Source organism: Carettochelys insculpta, chromosome 3 (genome assembly GCF_033958435.1).
Source record: "Carettochelys insculpta isolate YL-2023 chromosome 3, ASM3395843v1, whole genome shotgun sequence".
Lineage (NCBI taxonomy): Eukaryota > Metazoa > Chordata > Testudines > Carettochelyidae > Carettochelys > Carettochelys insculpta.
This window is the reverse complement of record NC_134139.1, coordinates 195,910,257-195,929,011: the sequence shown is the minus strand read 5'-3', so window position 1 is coordinate 195,929,011 and position 18,755 is coordinate 195,910,257. Positions and strand designations below refer to the sequence as shown.

The window sequence follows — 18,755 nt, the reverse complement described above, 5'->3', positions numbered from 1 at the left end:
ACCCGGTCCAGGTGTGATTCCCAGTGGCAGCTATACACCATGATGTCATCAAGGTATGCCACCGCATTGTCCCAGTGGGGCTGGAGGACCTGGTCCACTAGTCACTGAAAGGTTGCAGGAGCATCATGGAGGCCAAAGGGCATCTAGGTAAATTGATACAGACCTGAGGGAGTAGCAAAGGCAGTCTTCTCCTTGGAGAAATGCGCTAGGGGAATCTGCCAATACCCTTTGCTAAGATCGAGGGTGCTCAAACATTGGGCCTTCCCCAGGTGTCCTAATAGTTCATCAACATGGGGCATTGGGTATGCATCAAACTTCAAGATGGCGTTTATTTACCTAAAATCAATGCAGAACCACTGGGAGCCATTGGGTTTGGGCACTAACACCACTGGTCTATGCCACTCACTTTGGGATGGTTCAATGACCCCTCGAACCAACATCACCTGTACCTCTTCCTCCATGATCTCCTGCATTCAGAAGGGCAGCGGGCAGGTGGCCTCGCGAATGACCTTCCCTGGCTCCGTGAGGATGACATGACTGACCAGAGAGATGTGTCCAGGAAGGGTGGTGAAATTGTCCCGAAAGGCCTGAAGGAGGCACTGGGCCTGCTTACGTTGTTCTTCAGTGAGAGTTGATCCAATAGACGGTTCTGCTGGGTCCTCGTCTCTCGGCACCTGTGGTCCTAGTTCAGGTTCAGGGGGGCAGGGGTTTATCAGGAAGTTCTCTCGGTCCCGCCATGGCTTCAAGAGGTTGACATGGTATCGCTGGGTTTTCTTCCACCGGTCGGGTTGATGGATCTCATAGGTAACTGGCCCCACAGCTCGGACGACCTCGTACGGTCCCTGCCACTGAGCCAGTAGCTTGGATTCACTGGAGGGCAGGAGGACCAGAACCCGGTCATGCATCTCGAAGCTGTGGTTCTGTGCCTTCCAGTTGTATGTTTGGGGTTGGGCCTCTTGCGCTGCCTTCAGGTTCTCCTTGGCGAGGGCCCCCACCTGTTCCAGGCGCTCCTGGAGCTGGAAGACATACTCCAGGAGCTCCTTAGAGGAGGAAGAGGCTTAGAGGGGGAAGAGTTCCCAGGCTTCCCTCATGAGGATGAGTACTCCCCGTGGGCAGCGTCCATACAGTAGCTCGAAGTGGGAGAAGCACGTGGCGGGACTGGGGAACTTCCCGGATGGCCAAGAGCAAGGGAGGTAGCAACTGGTCCCAGCAGCGCAGGTCCTGTGGGGGAAATTTGCACATCATGTCTTTTAGGGTGCGATTAAAGCACGCCACCAGGCCGTCCGTCTGGGGGTGGTACACGGAGGTATGTAGCTGCTTAATGCCTGTGAGCACGCAGACGTGTCTCATCAGGTGGGATGTAAAATTGGTTCTCTGGTCCGTGAAGAGTTCCTGGGGCAGGCCCACCCTGGCAAAAACTTTCATCAGTTCACCCACAATGGTGCAGGCTGTGCTACTGCACAGCGGGATAGCCTCTGGGAAGCACGTTGCGTAGTTCACAAGGACCAGCACAAATTGGTACCCCTCAAGGCTCTTCGGGAGCAGGCCCACCAGATCTATGGCACCTCGCTCAAAAGGGATCCCCACGACTGGCATCGAAATAAAGGGAGCCTTAGGGACCCGTGGTGGGTCAGCGAGCTGGCACGTGGGACAGGAGTTGCAGTAATTTTTAACCTCCTGGTGAACCCCTGGCCAAAAAGAATGGAAGAGTATCTGGGCTAGCGTCTTCTCCTGGCCCATGTGGCTGGCGGTGGGAATATCATGTGCCAGCCTCATTATGGCCCGATGGTAGCACTCAGGTACAAGCAGCTGCGTCTGTTGCTCCCTGGTGCGGGGATCCTGGTCGACCCGGTACAGACGTTCCTGGTGCAGCTGAAAGTGGAGACACTGGGCCACCAGGTGGGTGTCTGTCACTGTTCCGTCCATGGTGGCAACCTGGCCGTATGTCTGGCTTAGTGTGGGGTCCTCCCTTTGGTCTTGGCAGAAGTTGGAGGTCCCACTGGCATCGTGGTTGGTCCTCCCCGGGATCTTGGCTGATTCCTCAGCAAATGCTTCTGGGCCTAGCACCGGCTCTTCCTCGGGTTGGGCATCTGGGGTATCCCCCTCCAGGACTGGGGTCACTCCCTGCTTGAGTCCAGGGGACTGGGCAAAGGACCCTGGTGAAGTCTGGCCAGTCCCGACCCAGCACCACAGGATAGGCCAGTCAAGGGGCTAGGCTAACCATCTGGTGGGTCACCCTGGCAACAGTCATGGGCACCCGCACACTCGGATAGGGTCACACATCCCCATGGATGGTGCCCAATGTGGGGTCAGACTTCAGCCCAGATCATTGGCGGACCAGGTTCTGGCCACATCCCGAGTCCACTAAGGCCAGCATGGCCTCCATCCCACCAACCACTGGGATGGTGATTGTGGGTGCTGGTGGGGGGGCTGGGCTCTCCTTTTAGCCGCCCACACTTGGCCAAAGCTGCAAAGCTGTTCCAGGCAGTCCCTCTGGAGGTGCCCCCACTGCCCACAGGTGAAGCAGGGGCCGGGCCCATGGTGGCCTACCCAGGCCTGGTGTCCCTCTGGAACTGGTGAGAGGTTACAGGCAGCCCCCATAAGTCCCCCCCGTGGGGTCCTCAGCCCTTGTTTCAGGTGTGGACCCCAATGGGAGCTGGTTGGTTCCCGTAGAAGCCCGGGGGGATTCAGGACAAGGGTCTTCTCTTTTCTTGGGCCCAAGGCGGGTGGGGCATGGCAACTGGGCCTGGGTTGTACGTGTTCCTGGCTCCTCGGCAGTGAGGAAGTCTTCCATGAAGGCCTCATGAGCGTGACGGCTGTCTGGATGGTGGCAGGTTGGTGGCGCAGAACCCAAGCCCACCCTCTTGGCAGGAGGATGTGGAGGAACTGTTTGAGGATGACTTGCTCTGTGAGCTCTGTGGCAGTCCTCAATTCCGGTTGCAACCACTGCTGGCATGCATCCCTCAGTTCTTGCGCCATGCACTGTGCACAGGCCCCTGGGGGATAGGTTAGGGTCTGGAACCGCTGGTGGAAGGTCTCGGGGCATCTAGGATGGCCATCTTCACATGGTCATAATCCCATGCGTCCTCAGCAGACAAGCCCTGATAGCACCTCTGGGCCACTCCAGTCAAGTAAGGGGCCAGAAGCATGGCCCACTGGTCCTGGGGCCAGCGGGCAACCAGTGCCACCCGTTCAAAAGTTATCAGGAAGGCCTCAGGGTCATCTGCTGGCCCCATCTTTGTAAGTCACAATAGCAGCATCGCCACATGGACCCCTGTTGGGGCTCCCGGCTGCACCTCTGCCAGGAGTGGCAACAGCGCTGCCAGCTGTTGCAGACATTGTCTCTGATATTCCTGGTTCTGGGATGTCAATTCCTTCAGCCGCTGCGTCTGCTGTGCTCCCAGCTGCTGGAGCAGCTGCTGCTGCTGTGGCTGGGCAGTTTGCTGCTTCTGCTGGCTGTCCACTAGGTACTTCAGCAGCTTCTCGATCTCCATCATGTAGGATGAAAAAGAAAATCAGCGTGTAGCTATACACATACATATATATATATACATATATATGTATATTTGTGGGGGGGGGAACTACTGAGGCACACTCTTCACCCCTTGCGTCAGGGGTTGGGATCAAATGCGCACATTCTCCACCACATGTAATGACCTTGGCTCACGGCAACGCCCCCTCTAAGCAGCGTGGGCCAACACAGCTTGTTCCTCTGTGTCTGGCTGACCCTGGGCCTTGTCCCCTTTAAGGGACGTCTGGAGGGGAGCAAACAGCTTGGGAGCCCGCCCCCCCCGAATCCAGGGCTGGACAGCAGTCACACAAACCCTTTTGGAAGCTCAGCTCTTGGTTCAGGGCAGGGTTGCAGGAAAGCAGGCAGTTTAGGAGCCCAGTCCTCAGTCCGGGGTGGGGCAGTGGCCAAGCAATGTTTTGGGGGCCTCAGCCCTTAGTTCAGGGCAGAGCAGCAGTCACACAAATGGTTTGGAAACCCAGCCCTTAGTTCAGGGTGGGGCAGCAGACCCATTGCTATCCCCTAGATGGGGGTGGCTTCAGAGAGGCAAGGGGGGGTCACCCCTCCAGGGAGGCGGGGTAGGGGGGTTGCAGGCCCTCCCACTCCACTGCGACCCAGCCCGGGGCCTTAGTGGCTGTTCACACCCTGAGCTTGGCAGTGGGAATCCAGACTGCAACACACCACCGTGGGCTCAGGGTAACTAGCCCTGGGCAGCCTCTCTGGTCCTGGCAGGGCCTCGGGGGAGGGGGCCCTCCACCGATGCAAGTGTCCCGGTAGATCCAGGAAGTTGGGGTAGTAGCCCAATGGCAGGCATCTCTGTGGCTGCCCAGGCTGGTCTGGGTAGCTGGGGGCAACTCTTGCCGGTGGGCTGGTTGGCGGTGGGTCCCTTGCTCCTGGTGCCCAGGAGCCTGGTCAGGACCCTCCACCTTGCTTGGAGGCCCGGCCTTTAATGGGCCTCGAGCCCCGCCCCGATCCTTCTGGCTCTAGGCACCACCCTCTGAGGGGCGGGGCCCAGGTGTTCTGGCTCTGAGCCCGCCCATGAGGGTCTCTGAGCGGCCTCCTCTGCCTCTGAGTCAGGAGGAGGCCACAGCACCTCGCTACAGCCTGCATCGTATTGTTTGCAGTCCAAATCAGAGCCAAACCTCAGAAGGAGCCACTTGTCCAGCTTATTTTGCAGGGGGCAGAATCTTTTGAGATTTCTGTGCTGTTGAATCTGAACTGAAGCCCTGATCCCATCTTGAGACTCCATCTCATTTTAAACCTCTTCTAGAGCCAAAAGCTTATTTTACAGCCCGTCCCTTGAAGAAACCACCTGGGCAAACGCCACTCCCCCTCCCACAATCCAGCAGGCAAGTATAATGGTATGAGCCCAAACACTTCATACCTGCTATTATGTACACTAGCATTCACCATTAACCCCCCACGCTGGAAAGCATCCAATGTGGTCTCAGTTTAATAAGCCATTGTGAGAGGGTAGTGGGGTGATACCAAGTCTCTAGCAAACAATGGAATAACTCTTGTGGCCCTTCCCTTGCTCAGGATAGCCATGTCTACACGTGCACGCTACTTCGAAGTAGCGGCACTAACTTCGAAATAGCGCCCGTCACGGCTACACGTGTTGGGCGCTATTTTGATGTTAACATCGACGTTAAGCGGCGAGACGTCGAAGCCGCTAACCCCATGAGGGGATAGGAATAGCGCCCTACTTCGACGTTCAACGTCGAAGTAGGGACCATGTAGTCGTTGCGCGTCCCGCAACATCGAAATTGCGGGGTCCTCCATGGCGGCCATCAGCCGAGGGGTTGAGAGACGCTCTCTCTCCAGCCCCTGCGGGGCTCTATGGTCACCGTGTGCAGCTGCCCTTAGCCCAGGGCTTCTGGCTGCTGCTGCTGCAGCTGGGGATCCATGCTGCATGCACAGGGTCTGCAATCAGTTGTCGGCTCTGTGTATCTTGTGTTGTTTAGTGCAACTGTGTCTGGGAGGGGCCCTTTAAGGGAGCGGCTTGCTGTTCAGTCCGCCCTGTGACCCTGTCTGCAGCTGTGCCTGGCACCCTTATTTCGATGTGTGCTACTGTGGCATGTAGACGTTCCCTCGCAGGGCCTATTTCGATGTGGTGCTGCGCAACGTCGATGTTGAACGTCGACGTTGCCAGCCCTGGAGGACGTGTAGATGTTATTCATCGAAATAGCCTGTTTCGATGTCACTACATCGAAATAAGCTATTTCGATGTAGCGTTCACGTGTAGATGTAGCAGATCAGGGTCAGGCTGTGGGCGGAAGAGGTAAAAACGGGTGTGAGAAGGCAAGGCTGCACACACATGATCCGATTATGGATGAATCTCAGGCTTTGAAGAGGTTTGCTGGTTATATTTGTCTGGCTTATCATAGACCTTGCTGCAAACTGCTGAGTTGTCAGCTTACGTAAAAGCCTACCTTTGCAAGGTGACAGATTCAAAGATCTCTGTGTGTTTCTTGTCCTGACCTATAAGCAGCATGCGGAAGAGCACTGAAGACTTCCATCCAAGAAACCCCTTGAAATGAACCAAAAACCCTGGACCCACACTCCCCTCACCAGTAAATGCAGTGCTGTGGACCAATAACGTTAGACACAGTTGTGGAGAAGCAGGCTGTTAAGTGCAGTATTTTTAATAATAGCCAATGCCCCTCATGTTATGTTTGAGCCTCACCTGCCTGGATGTCAGGAGTAAACTCCCAGGTGGGGATTGAGGGAGAGGCCCACAGAAACTAAAACCATGACACAGCTGGGACTCCAGGAGGAAACAACAGAAGTGCAGTTGACAGGGGAATAGCCCTTGCCTGGGTCTATGCGCTGCCCCTGCTCCAGCTGCCGGTTCTGCAGCTGTCATTGTCCAGGAACTGAGGAGCTGAAGAGGCAGCACCTGCAAGCGCAAAAGGAGTGTGCAGAGCCCCCCTGATCACTCCTGCACCCAGTGGCCACAGGAACCTATGGTACACTTCCTGGGAGCCTTAGTGTTACTTGGGAACTGTACCCCCAGCACCCACATGTACCCCAGCCCCCACTGAAACCAGGAATCCCCTCTCACACCCTCATCTGGGGTTCTCACCCCCCCCGCCCCGCAACCAGAGCCCATGCCCTGTCCCACAGGCCCCATTTCCCTGCCCCAGCCTGGAACCCTTTCTTTTACCCTAAACCCTCCTGGGCCCACCCCAGGGCCTACACCCCAAGACAGAGCCCCCCCCTCCACACCCCAACTTTCTCTTGCCTGGAGCCCTCTCTTATGCCCCTCATTTCTGCCCCACCCAGATCTCACTCCCCCAGCCAGATTCATACAGCTTCCTCTATACCCCAGCCGCTGCCTCAGTCCAGTGAAAATGAGTGAGGATGGGAGAGAGTGAGTGGCAGAGGCTGGCGGGGGAGTAGAAGGGTCTCAGACAGTGGGCTGTCCTGAGGGCAGAATAATGGGATGGGATGGGATGGAAATAAACTGTACCTCCCAAGCTTGAGATAGAGAGCAGAGGAGAGGAGGTCTGTGTCTAAGACTTTTCTGGTATTGCTAAATGCTTTGTCCTTTTGAGGAATAAACAAATCATGATTTGTTTTGATTACTCTGTTTTGGTAAAACAAAACAGCAGTAATGTAGCACTCGAAAGACGAACAAAATGGTTCATTCAGTAATGAGCTTTTGTGGGACAGACCCACTTCATCAGCTCAATGGCATTTCTCGTACAGACTGGCATCTATGAGTACACAAGACCAAAAAAAAAAGTGCAATAAAATCTAACAAATCAAGTACATAGGACTGAAGGAGAGGGATGAGGGGTGGGAGATGTTAAGTGTCTTGCCTGAGATAATTAGGAACATCAAAGGAAGGGAAGAAGTCCTTTTAATGGTGAGGTATTCGTTATCTTTGTTCATACCAAGTGTTAACGTGTCAAATTTGAGTCTGAACTCCAGTTCACAAATTTCTCTATGCAATCTGCTCTTAAAGCCTCTTTGCTGTAAGATGCAAATTCTCAGTTCTTTAACAGAATGGCCCACTCCATTGAAGTGTTCACTGACTGCTTTATGTGTATAGAGATTCCTGATGTTTGCTGTGTCCATTCACTCTTTTGTGAAGAGTTTGCCCGGTTTCTCCAATGTACATAGTGGCGGGGCACTGCCGGCACATAATGGCATATATAATATGAGCCCTTGATCTTGTAACTGGCCTGGTTAGGTCCAGTGATGGTGTCATTGCAAATGGATGTTGTCCTGGGTCCCTGAAGGGAAACTCTTACAAGGGCCAAAAATGAATGAAGCCTGTTCATTGGCACGATTGGCAAAAATGGACTGCAGCCTGGAGATCCAGTCTGCGTGTGAGTGGACAGTGTGGACATGGTTCCACACCAAGAGAGACCTGGCTGTCACTTGTGGGACACACCTGGCTAGGGCAGGGAGCCAAGTGTGTCCCTTGTGGGACACACTCAAGGGGGACTGAAAGGCATCTAAGGCAGGGGTGGGCAAACATTTTACGTCAGGACCCACTTCTCATCCCCGCAATTAGCAGGGTCCCCCCAACCTGTCTAATGTAATCCAAACCAATGGAAATTTTGGTTTTGTTCATATGAAAAAAAAAAAACCTTTCAGCACATGAAAGAAAGAGAGTTTGTAGAATATAAACGCTCTATTAGTGGTTATATAAAAGTGCATACACATACATAAAACAGTAACATTCCAACATTTTTAATAAGATGGAAGAGCCTGAAACTGAGCAGCCAATCATGCTGTGCCTCCCCTTAGGAAATTTCACCCCCACCTGCGGGGGCCTGCTGCCCATTTTGTGCACTCTGATCAAAGGCACAATAGTCCTGACAGCTGTCATCTTTAAATACTACCCATCTCTGCTGCAGTTACAGACATACAACCTGAGCTTTCCTGACCATAGTTCATGATACTGAGCATTGCAAGCCCACACACCTCAATCTCCTTTGAGCTCTATGCAAGCAGCTTTCATTAACATTTAGCACTGTAAGATATACATGTGCACAGAAAGCATGGATACTTCCTCCTTCTTTTACACTTTTAAGATACAAACCTTATATTAGGGAGAGCATCATAGTACAATAATAAAGTGCTCTCACTGGAAAGTATTATAGACATTATCCTACAAAGGGAAGGCATGAACAACTACATCTTTAAAAAGATGAAGGGCTGTGGACTAACACTGAGAGAAGCTATGCAGGAATTTGCCCCAAAGAAAAAAATTTTAAAACAATGGAATGGGGAGTGGTTATAGTTCTCCTAGATTTTGAATATATGTGATTGTATATTTTTGAATTTAGACTTCATCTAGGGAAAGAAGGTTGGATTATCCATATTGATGTTGGGTCATTTTCTAACAACATTGTCTGCTAGTTTATGCCAGTCCTTGAGAGACTGTGTGACTTTCAAACACGGGTTATACTTTTTCTTGACAAACTTACCTTTCTAAAATGCAGCTGTTGGATAAGTGTAACTTCCTTGGGGCAATGTAACAAAACTACACAAAGCTTACATGGCTAATATATATTAGTGTAATGAAGAAATTATGGCTCAACAGTCTTGAGGTCACAGAAATGAAAGGTGAATTTTACAGTGTATAAACTCCAGCATTGTTGAGGGATTACTAATTCTGTAGGTGAGTTCCATGTAGGGAAATGTCTTTTACAGACAACTGATGAGAGAAGCCAATCATTAGCCATTAGCTTCAAACACAATCAACTGCAGTCACCATGATAAAGATTACATATGTCTTACAGGACATAGTGCCTTTTGTATTGGAGTATCTCAAAGCATTTTACAGCTGATGGGCTAAATCTGGTCTTTAGGCACATGCCTGAACAAGAGGTGGCACAGAGGAACTCTATGTCAAGGCTAATACTCCTTTACGTCACAGTTCCCACCTTTGCCGCACTTCATTTGCTGACTTGGTTATGATGGCCAAGAAGTTGGACTGGTGGACCCAAGGCTCTGAGCATCTGATGCCACATGCTCCAGAAAAGGAGGGAGGGAGGGAGCTTGTAATCCTGCTTGCACTCATGCATTTGGACCCAGACTCCAAGCCACCCATGTGTGGGCCAAAGGGAGTTCTCAGTAACCATTTGCCTTTTGCATTAATTGTCCCTTTAATATTCCACACCATGAAACTTCCACATATATTAAAGAGAAGGGATGCTTCTTAAAGAACATGACAAAGCACAGCACAGTCTGGGTGAAGTCCACTTCTCTATGGTTCATAGGTTTTTTTTTTGTTTTTGTTTGTTTGGGTTTTTTTGATATATGGATCACTAAAAGATCCAGGTCCCCTCACAGATCTTTGTTTGACATTTGCAATGCATCACTGAATCAGAGAATATGTGCTGGAGCTGTATTCAGTTGATGAAAATATTTCTGTGGAAGAAACCGAGTATTTTCCTGAAAAGAGAAACAAAATATTTCAGACATGAGACACAATACAGGAGTCATTAATCTTGTTAAACCAAGTATGTTACATAGATCCATCTATCCGTAGCAATGATTCCATCGGCATTGTGACTGCGCTATATGCCACAAAAATAACATGACTTGTAATTTGTATGAGATGCTAATAGAGGCAGATTATGTTGACTCAGATTAGATTAGATTGGTCGCAAATGACCACTGACCTCTGTTGTGCGCAGTCCAGATACGGATATAAATTCTGCTCTTTGTTACACTTCTTCAAACTGACTAAGGCCAGGACTCTAAAGTGGGTGTCCAATAATAAATTCCTCAATTCATACTGAGATAAATATAGATGATCTAATCATGCTGTCTGGTCTTAAAGGATATGAATACTTAGGTAGCTAAATAGGTGGCTGGATTTTCAAAGTGCCAAGCACCCAGCAGCTCCCATAGAAAGCAAGGAGGCCACTTACTGAGGTGTTGGAATATGAGTGTGGGAGCATAATTTTAAACATTCATTTGCAAAATCATGGCTGGACTTTTTAAAAAAACATAGGACAAATTCTGTTCAGTTGTACTCATGCAACTCTGTGGCTTCAGGAGGCCTCAATATGTGACTAAAAAGACACTTTTAAAACATAAATAAACAAGCAGTCAAGTAGCACTTTAAAGACTAACAAAATAATTTATTAGGTGAGCTTTCGTGGGACAGACCCACTTCTTCAGACCATAGCCATACTAGAACAGACTCAATATTTAAGGCACAGAGAACCAAAAACAGTAATCAGTGTGGACAAATCAAAAAAAAAATGATCAAGGTGAGCTAATCAGAGAGTAGAGGGGTTGAAGGGGGGGCTTCCTCTCTGTTACTATTAAAACAAAAATGTCCGCCATTTGTTAAGAACCCTGATTTACTGCTTTCACCCCAAACCTTCTTTGATCTTCTCTGAGCCCTATTGCTGAATTAAAGAGATTGCATCTAGAGGGACCAACTTATTCTGAATTTAATTTAGGCCAATACCTCCATGAGGCCTTGTCTCCACTATTTAGTGGATCGACACTGTAGCGATAGCCCCTCTGGCTGTCAGTTTATTGCATCTCCTCTAGACACAATAAATCAATCTCCAAGCTTGCTCCTATCAACAACAGTACTCTAACAGGATGAGAAGAGTAACTGTTATTTGACAAAAGAGCAGCCCCCATCAACCTTGCTGCACGCAAAACACCGTAGTATGTATGTCAGCTTCGGGTATGGAATTTGTGTAGCTGAAGGTGAGCAAACCAGAAAGTAGACGGGCTGTAGCCAGAGAAAACCTCCCCACTACAGATCAGCTTTTGCCTCCCCTCTAAGGTGCCTCAGAGCACACAGGGCACTGAACAGCAGTTAAACAGCACAGTCTTTGATGCCTTCCTAAAGGGGCCCAGATGTGCTGGCTCATCATGACCCTGAGGAACTGAAAACACAGATAGAGGGCTATCAGGCTAACCATTAACGAAGGGCCTCAGCTGGCATTAATGGAGTGATGCACCCACACAGTTATCCCAGAAGAGAAATCTCCGCCCTTGTAAAAGAATGTTCTGTACTCCCAAATTCTTTATCTCCTGTCTTACAAGTGCAAATTAAGTAAGAATTGTCCTTGTAAAAACTGGCGTCACAAAAGACAGACCAGTACGATCTGACACCATAGATAAGAAAGAGCATATGTGACCCAAGGGGTATAAAGATGGGCCCAGCAGCACTCTCTGAGTGCATCTTTACCAACTACTTTACCAACTACCAACTACTTGCTGGTTGGGTCAGGTGATTGCCTCCCCAGGTCCACAACTGGGGATGCCCAACCTTGTATTCGTCTTTCCACGGAATTGAGTGATCGATCCTGGCTTGGCTACGCTGGTATCGAGAGATGCAAGGAGGGTAAGATGTACCCACGTTAAGGTCTCCTTTTAGTGTACACAGTTAAAGAATTAGAGCTCTATAGATAGCTGTCATTGTATTAAGATGTTGTTGTATTGGATTGTAACGTAACCTAATAACACCTGTACTCTGCTAGCATATAAGAAGTAGACAATAGTCTTTTGTAACCGCATGCTTATAATTGTAGCTTAATAAACTTGTAACTAGTTAAGATCTAAACCTGACTTCTGTTACTCTTTGTCACTGCAACACAGCTGGCACAATCAAAAGAACTTTAACCGTTTGGTTACCACAGCCTGGCCATAGGTGAGAGTGCTAGGAGCCCAGTGCTCCAGCAGTTAAAGACTCGGATGGTAACAAGGGCATAGTTGGTACCTCACTGCACATTACCCGGCCACCGGCTAACAGGGGCAGAAGGGGGGGCAGGGGAATTCAAGAATTTAAGCCAAGTATACAAAGAACTCCGCCATGATGCTGCTGAGAGCTCCATGCCAGTCCCAAGCCTGGATGAAGAAGGAGGGCTGGTCACATGAATGACAACACACTGACCATGAAACAACACCACAAATGAAATCTGATGCCAGTACAACTAAATATTAAAAGATGCTGGCTCGGACGTTACCCGGATAAACAAGGTCCGCTACCAATCAAGTGATCGGAGTTGGGTCAATAAGTTGGCTACTGAAAGAAAATTACACCTAACACAAATGCTATCCATTGGAACATGGAACGTCCAAACACTGTGGGCAACTGGAAAATTAGAGCTGCTTCAGAAGGAGATGGAGAGATACCGATGTGATATACTTGGACTGGCAGAGATGCGTTGGACGGAATCAGGAGAGATATGCGGTTGTGAAGTCATTTGGTCAGGCAACCAAACGAAGCATGAAGCAGGAGTTGGATTCCTTCTTAGCAAAACAGCTAGAAGAGAATTATTAGGATACAAACCGGTGAGTGCAAGAATGATGGTCACGTGATTCGAAGCAAAACCGTTCAACATCTCAGTCATTCAGGTGTATGCACCCACGTCGGACAGTATGGAGGAAGAGATTGAGCTATTCTATAAAGACTTGACAAAGATGGAGGAGAAGACACTAAAGAAAGATGTGTTGATCATCGGAGGAGATTGGAATGCGAAGGCTGGAACAGACAATGAAGGTTGGGAGAGAGTCATGGGAAGGTTTGGATATGGAGAGAGAAATGAACGAGGTGAGAAACTGTTAGAGTTTGCTACAGAGCATGAGATGGTGATTTGCAACACGAGATTCCAACAAAAGGACTGTAGGAAGTGGACATGGTGATCAAATGACGGGAAGTCCAAGAACATGATAGATATGATTTTGATAAGAAGAAGATAGATAACATTAGTACAGCAGTGCCGAACTTTCCAAGGAGCGGATATAGACTCAGACCACACTCTAGTGATCGCAAACATCAAGATAAAACTCAAAAGAAAATGTAAGACACAGTTTAATAAAAGAAGAGATGTGGTGAGGCTATGTGAGGAAGAAACAGGGAATGCATACAGCACAGCACTTGAACAGAAGATAAAGAATATTGACACAGAGAAAGACCTACATAAGAGAGTCACAGGGACAGTCATCACTATAGAAGAGGCAATTGAGCAGACTATTCCAGAAGAAGAAAAGATCAATAAGAAGTGGATTACCCAGAAGATATTGAAGTTGGTTCAAGAGAAAAGAGTGCTGAAGATTAGAAGAGATATTTCTGAGATGACAGAACAGCAATATAGGATGAAATGCAATGAGGTAAGGAAAGCAGACAGAAAAGATAAGGAGAAATGAATAGAGGAGCAATGTGAAGATATCAAGAGGTATTATGGTGAATGTAAGACCAGGGAGGTATATAAAACAATTAGGAATATTAATAGGAAATGGCAACCGAAGCAGATGGTGATCAAAGATGAGAATGAAGAAATGCTCATGAACAGGGAGAAGATTGTGAAGCGATGGACGAGATATTGCACCGATCTATACAAAGTACAGTTGGACCTGAGTGTCTCAGAGAGATTGATTGAAGCATTGAAAGAGATATCTCCCCCGAGCATCGACAGTGAGACCGATATTTCGAAGAAGAAAGTGGAAAAAGCAGTGAAATGGCTAAAGAACAACAAGAGCCCTGGAAATGATAAGATCATGGGAGAGATAATCAAATACAGTGGAGAAAGCATGATTCAGGAAATACACTGACTATGTAATATAGCATGGAAAGAAGGGAAGGCGCCGAAGGAATGGACAAGATCTGTGCTAGTGACAATACCCAAGAAAGGAAGTACATTGGAGTGCAAGAACTACAGAACGATTGCCCTAATGAGTCATCTAGGTAAGGTGCTGATGATGATACTGACTGAGAGATTGAGATCGCAGATAGAACATATAGCAGATGAGCAAGCAGGGTTCAGAAAAGATAGAAAAACCATACAGCAGATATTGGCACTAAGACTGATAGTGGAGAAAGCTCGACGAAAGAACAAAAACATATACACTTGCTGCGTCAATTTTCAAAAGGCATTTGACAGTATAGATCAGAAAGTGACTTGGGCAGTGTTGGAGTCATACGGAGTGGATAGCAGACTGATACGGTTGTTGAAAGGTATCTATGATAATGCGGAGGCAGTGGTGAGAACATGTGGGGAGTTGGGAAGTTGGTTTAAAATAAGTAGAGGTAGGACACAAAGAGAACCAATATCGCCAAGTATCTTCATCACACATCTGGAGAGAGCGATGGACAAGATCAAAGAAAAGGTAGAAGGGATATCTGTGCACAGCAAATGAATTAACAACTTGAGGGTTGCAGATGATATAGTTATCATTGAGGAAGATGAGGAGAAGCTAGCAAAAATGGTGCGGGTGTTAAATGAAGAAGGAAAGCAGTATGGACTGATTATGAGCTTCGATAAAACAAAAACAATGGTATTTGGAGATAAGGAAATAGGAAAGAAGATCAGTGTCGATAGTATTGAACTAGAAAATGTAGAGAAGTTCACGTATCTTGGGAGCAACATAATGTATGATCTGGACTGTAAGAAGGCAATAGCGACTAGAATAGCGAAAGCAAGAACGAGTTTGAAGGCGATGGATAAAATCTGGAAAAGCAAAGCAATAGCTTAAGAATGAAGTTGGGCATCTTGAAAACGCGTATTCAGCAACTTGTTGTACGGATGTGAGACATGGGTGATAACGAAAGATTCAAAAAGAAGAATATTGGCATTTGAAACGAGTTGTTATAGAAAGATTCTGAGAATAGGATGGATGCAGAAGGTCACCAATGAGAAATTATATAGGAAGATACAGCCGAAAGAGAACCTGCTGCAGAAGGTTATAAAACTTAAGCTACAACTATTTGGACATATTTGCAGAATGAACGATGAACAAAAAATCGAGACCCTAGTATTCGGCATAATGGATGGTTTGAATAGAAAAAGCAGACCCCACAGAGAATGGATAGACGACGTAGTAGATTGGTGCAGAGCTAGTCTACAGAAACTAAGCCACTCTTCACTGGATAGGGAAAGATGGAAGGAAATAGTGAGAGAGGCATCAGACACCAACGGACGTTGAGCCCACATTTATTGATGACGATGATGAAGTATACAAACGAGCCCCTATAGTAACCCAGAAAATTCCCATCCTCGTTCAAACCACATGTTAATGTGTCGAATCTGAATATAAAAGAGAGTTCAGCAGCCTCTCTTTCAAGAGTGTTGTGAAAATTCCTCTTCAGTAACGTGCAAACTCTTAAGTCATTAACAGAATGGCCCAGTCCATTAAAATGCTGGCTAACAGGTTTGTGGATCAGGAGTGTTTTTATGTCTGTTTTGTGCCCATTACCTTTTTGTCTAAGAGAGTTTGAAATCTGTCTAATATACAAAGCATCTGGGCATTGTTGGCACATGATGGCACATATGGGCTACGTCTACACATGAAGCCTACATCGAAATAACTTATTTCGATGTTGCGACATCGAAATAGGCTATTTCGATGAATAACGTCTACACGTCCTCCAGGGCCGGCAACATCGATGTTCAACTTCGACGTTGCTCAGCCCAACATCGAAATAGGAGCAGCGAGGGAACGTCTACACGTCAAAGTAGCACACATCGAAATAGGGATGCCAGGCACAGCTGCAGACAGGGTCAACGGGTGGACTAGCGCTTCTGGGGCAACAGCTAGCCGCTCCCTTAAAGGGCCCCTCCCACATACACTCAGCCTGAACAACACGCGGTCTGAGGAGCCATAGGCACACAGACCCCGGGTGCCGCAGTCATGGACCCCCAGCAGCAGCAGCAGCAGCTAGAGGTCCACCCAGCCCTCCCAGCAGGAGCAGGGCTTGCCCTGACCCATGCCATGTGGGAGGCAGCTGAGCACCTCCTTGCCCCAAGGGAGGAGATGCCCCCAGGGCAGCAGGGCTCAACCCCTACCCCTGCAGCACCCCGTTCCACCCCCCGCCTCACATGCCGGCGGCTGTGGAGCTACCCCACCAGCACCGACTGGTGGGAGCGGCTGGTGCTTGGGGAGTGGGACAACGACCACTGACTCAGAAACTTCAGGATGACCCGGCAGACATTCCTGGAGCTGTGCCAGTGGCTCACCCCTGCACTCAGGCACCGGGACACTGCCATGCGGCGTGCCCTCCCTGTGGAGAAATGGGTCGGCATCGCTGTCTGGAAGCTGGCCACTCCGGACAGCTACCGATCCATGGGGCAGCAGTTTGGTGTGGGAAAGGCCACCGTCGGGGCTGTCTTCATGGAGGTAAGAGAACCCACAGGGGGAGGCCAGGGCAGGGCAGGGGGGCCAGGGCAGGGCAGGGCAGGGCAGGGCAGGGCAGGGCAGGGCCACGCACACCCTGCTCACCCCTCATCGGGGCTGTCCCATGTGCTTTCTCTGCAGGTCATGCGTGCCATCAACGCCATGCTCCTGCACAGGCTCGTGAGGCTGGGGGACCCACATGCCACTGTCGCCGCCTTTGCCACCCTGGGCTTCCCCAACTGCTTCGGGGCTCTGGATGGGACTCACATCCCCATCCACGCCCCGCATCACAGTGGAGGACGATACCTCAATCGGAAGGGCTACCATTCTGTCGTCCTGCAGGCCTTGGTGGACAGCCGGGGACGTTTCCAGGACATTTATGTGGGCTGGCCTGGCAGCACCCACGACGCCCGGGTTTTCCGGAACGCGGGCCTGTGCCACCGGCTGGAGGCGGGGACCTACATCCCCCAGCGGGAGATCCCTCTGGGGGACACCATCATGCCCTTCTGCGTCATCGCAGATGCGGCCTACCCCCTCCGGCCATGGCTCATGCACCCCTACATGGGCCATCTCTCCGCTAGCCAGGAGCGCTTCAACGAGCGCCTGAACCGTGCGCACCAGGTGGTGGAGCGCTCATTTGGCCGCCTCAAGGGACGCTGGCGATGTCTCCTGACCCGCCTGGATGCGGGCCCCAACAACATCCCCAGATTGTGGGTGCCTGCTGCGCCCTGCACAACCTCGTGGAGAGCAAGGGGGAGACCTTTCTGCAGGGCTGGGCTGTGGAGGCCGGCAGGGCACACATCCAGCCACCTGCTGCCCCCAGTCGGCAGGTGGACCCAGAGGTGACCCGGGTCCGGGAGGCCCTGCGGGCCCACTTCGACCAACAGGCCACGGGGTGAACTCTGCCCAGGCCCCCTACTGCCCGCCCCTTCCTCCCCCACACTCCTGCCCCAACGCCCACACCATGGAGCACCCCACCGCCCCCGCCCACTTGTCCTGGACAAATGACAGCACGAACGTGTGGGTGAACGTAAACTTTTTTTTCCTCTTTACAAAACTTTTTTTTTTTTTGTAAATAAATAAATATGTGAAACAGAAACCAAAAAGGAGGGACAAACGTTCACCAAAAGCAAGATGTGCACAAATAAAACAATATACAACAACAAAGCAAAGAAGTGTGTGCCATCAACAAAAAAGAAAAGCAGGGAGGAGAACGGGGAGAACTATTTACATGGAGGGGACGGGGCAAACGGGGGCACCAAAAACAAACATTCAAACTATATACAACAAGGGGGAGGCCACGTCCCGGGCCCCTCGCCCCTATAGCCCAGCACTGGGCATGCCCGGCCGGGAGCCCCGCCGTGCCTGCAGTCTGGTCTGCGGCTGGGTGGGAGCGGGCTGGACAGGAAGGTACCGGCACCGGCGAGTCTCAGGGGGCTCCAGGGGTCCCTCGGCGCTGTGGCCCTCGCGGGTGGGTGGTGGGGCGATGGCGGACGGCCCGGCGACGGCTGGAGCAGCTGGTGGTGGGGCTGCAGGAGCGGGCAGGGCGGGCGATGGCTCGGCCAGCGCGGCATGGGGCGCCAGGTAGTCGACCAGCCGGTTGAATGTCTGCATATAGGCCCCCCATGCCTCCTGGCGCCAGGCCAGCGCCCGCTCCTGCAGCTGGAGGTGCTGCTCCGACACCTCCAGCTGCCGGCCCCAGCAGGTCCCGCAGCTCGGCCTCCGTCCAGGAGGGGCCCTGCTGCCGCTTCCCAGACTGGCTGGCCCTCTGGCTGGGCTGGCTGCCCTGGCTCCCCTTGGCGGGGGTCCCCTGGGGGCGCTGGGGGGGCTCCTGGCTCGCCATCGCCGCTCTGTGGTGGGCTGAGGGCTCTGCAGGCTGCCCGCGTGTGCAGGCTGCAGCCTGCACGTTGCCTCAGCTTCCTGCAGAGGCAGGGCAGGGGAGGGGACCTTTAAGGGGCCGCTCCACGCAGCCACCAGTGAGCTGAGGGGCTGGAGAGAGCGTCTTTCAACCCCCCAGTTGTTGGCCGCCATGGAGGACCCGGCAATTTCGACGTTGCGGGACGCGGATCGTCTACACTGTCCCTACTTCGAAGTAGGGCACTATTCCTATCTCCTCATGGGGTTAGCGACTTCGAAGTAG

At 50.6% G+C, this 18,755-nt stretch overlaps 1 protein-coding gene across 1 annotated transcript in view; it reads right to left on the bottom strand.

Annotated features, from left to right (window-relative positions):
- Nucleotides 1–473: 473 nt before the first annotated feature.
- LOC142010738 (adhesion G protein-coupled receptor F5-like) overlaps nt 474–18,755 on the bottom strand; it is a 62,999-nt gene continuing 44,717 nt past the window's right edge. Inside the window, exons 15-16 of the mRNA XM_074989151.1 lie at nt 1,126–2,142; nt 474–1,040 (exon numbers count right to left, since the gene is read on the bottom strand). Coding sequence (XP_074845252.1) covers nt 474–1,040; nt 1,126–2,142 — 1,584 coding nt within the window. The remainder of the gene's footprint in view (nt 1,041–1,125; nt 2,143–18,755) is intronic.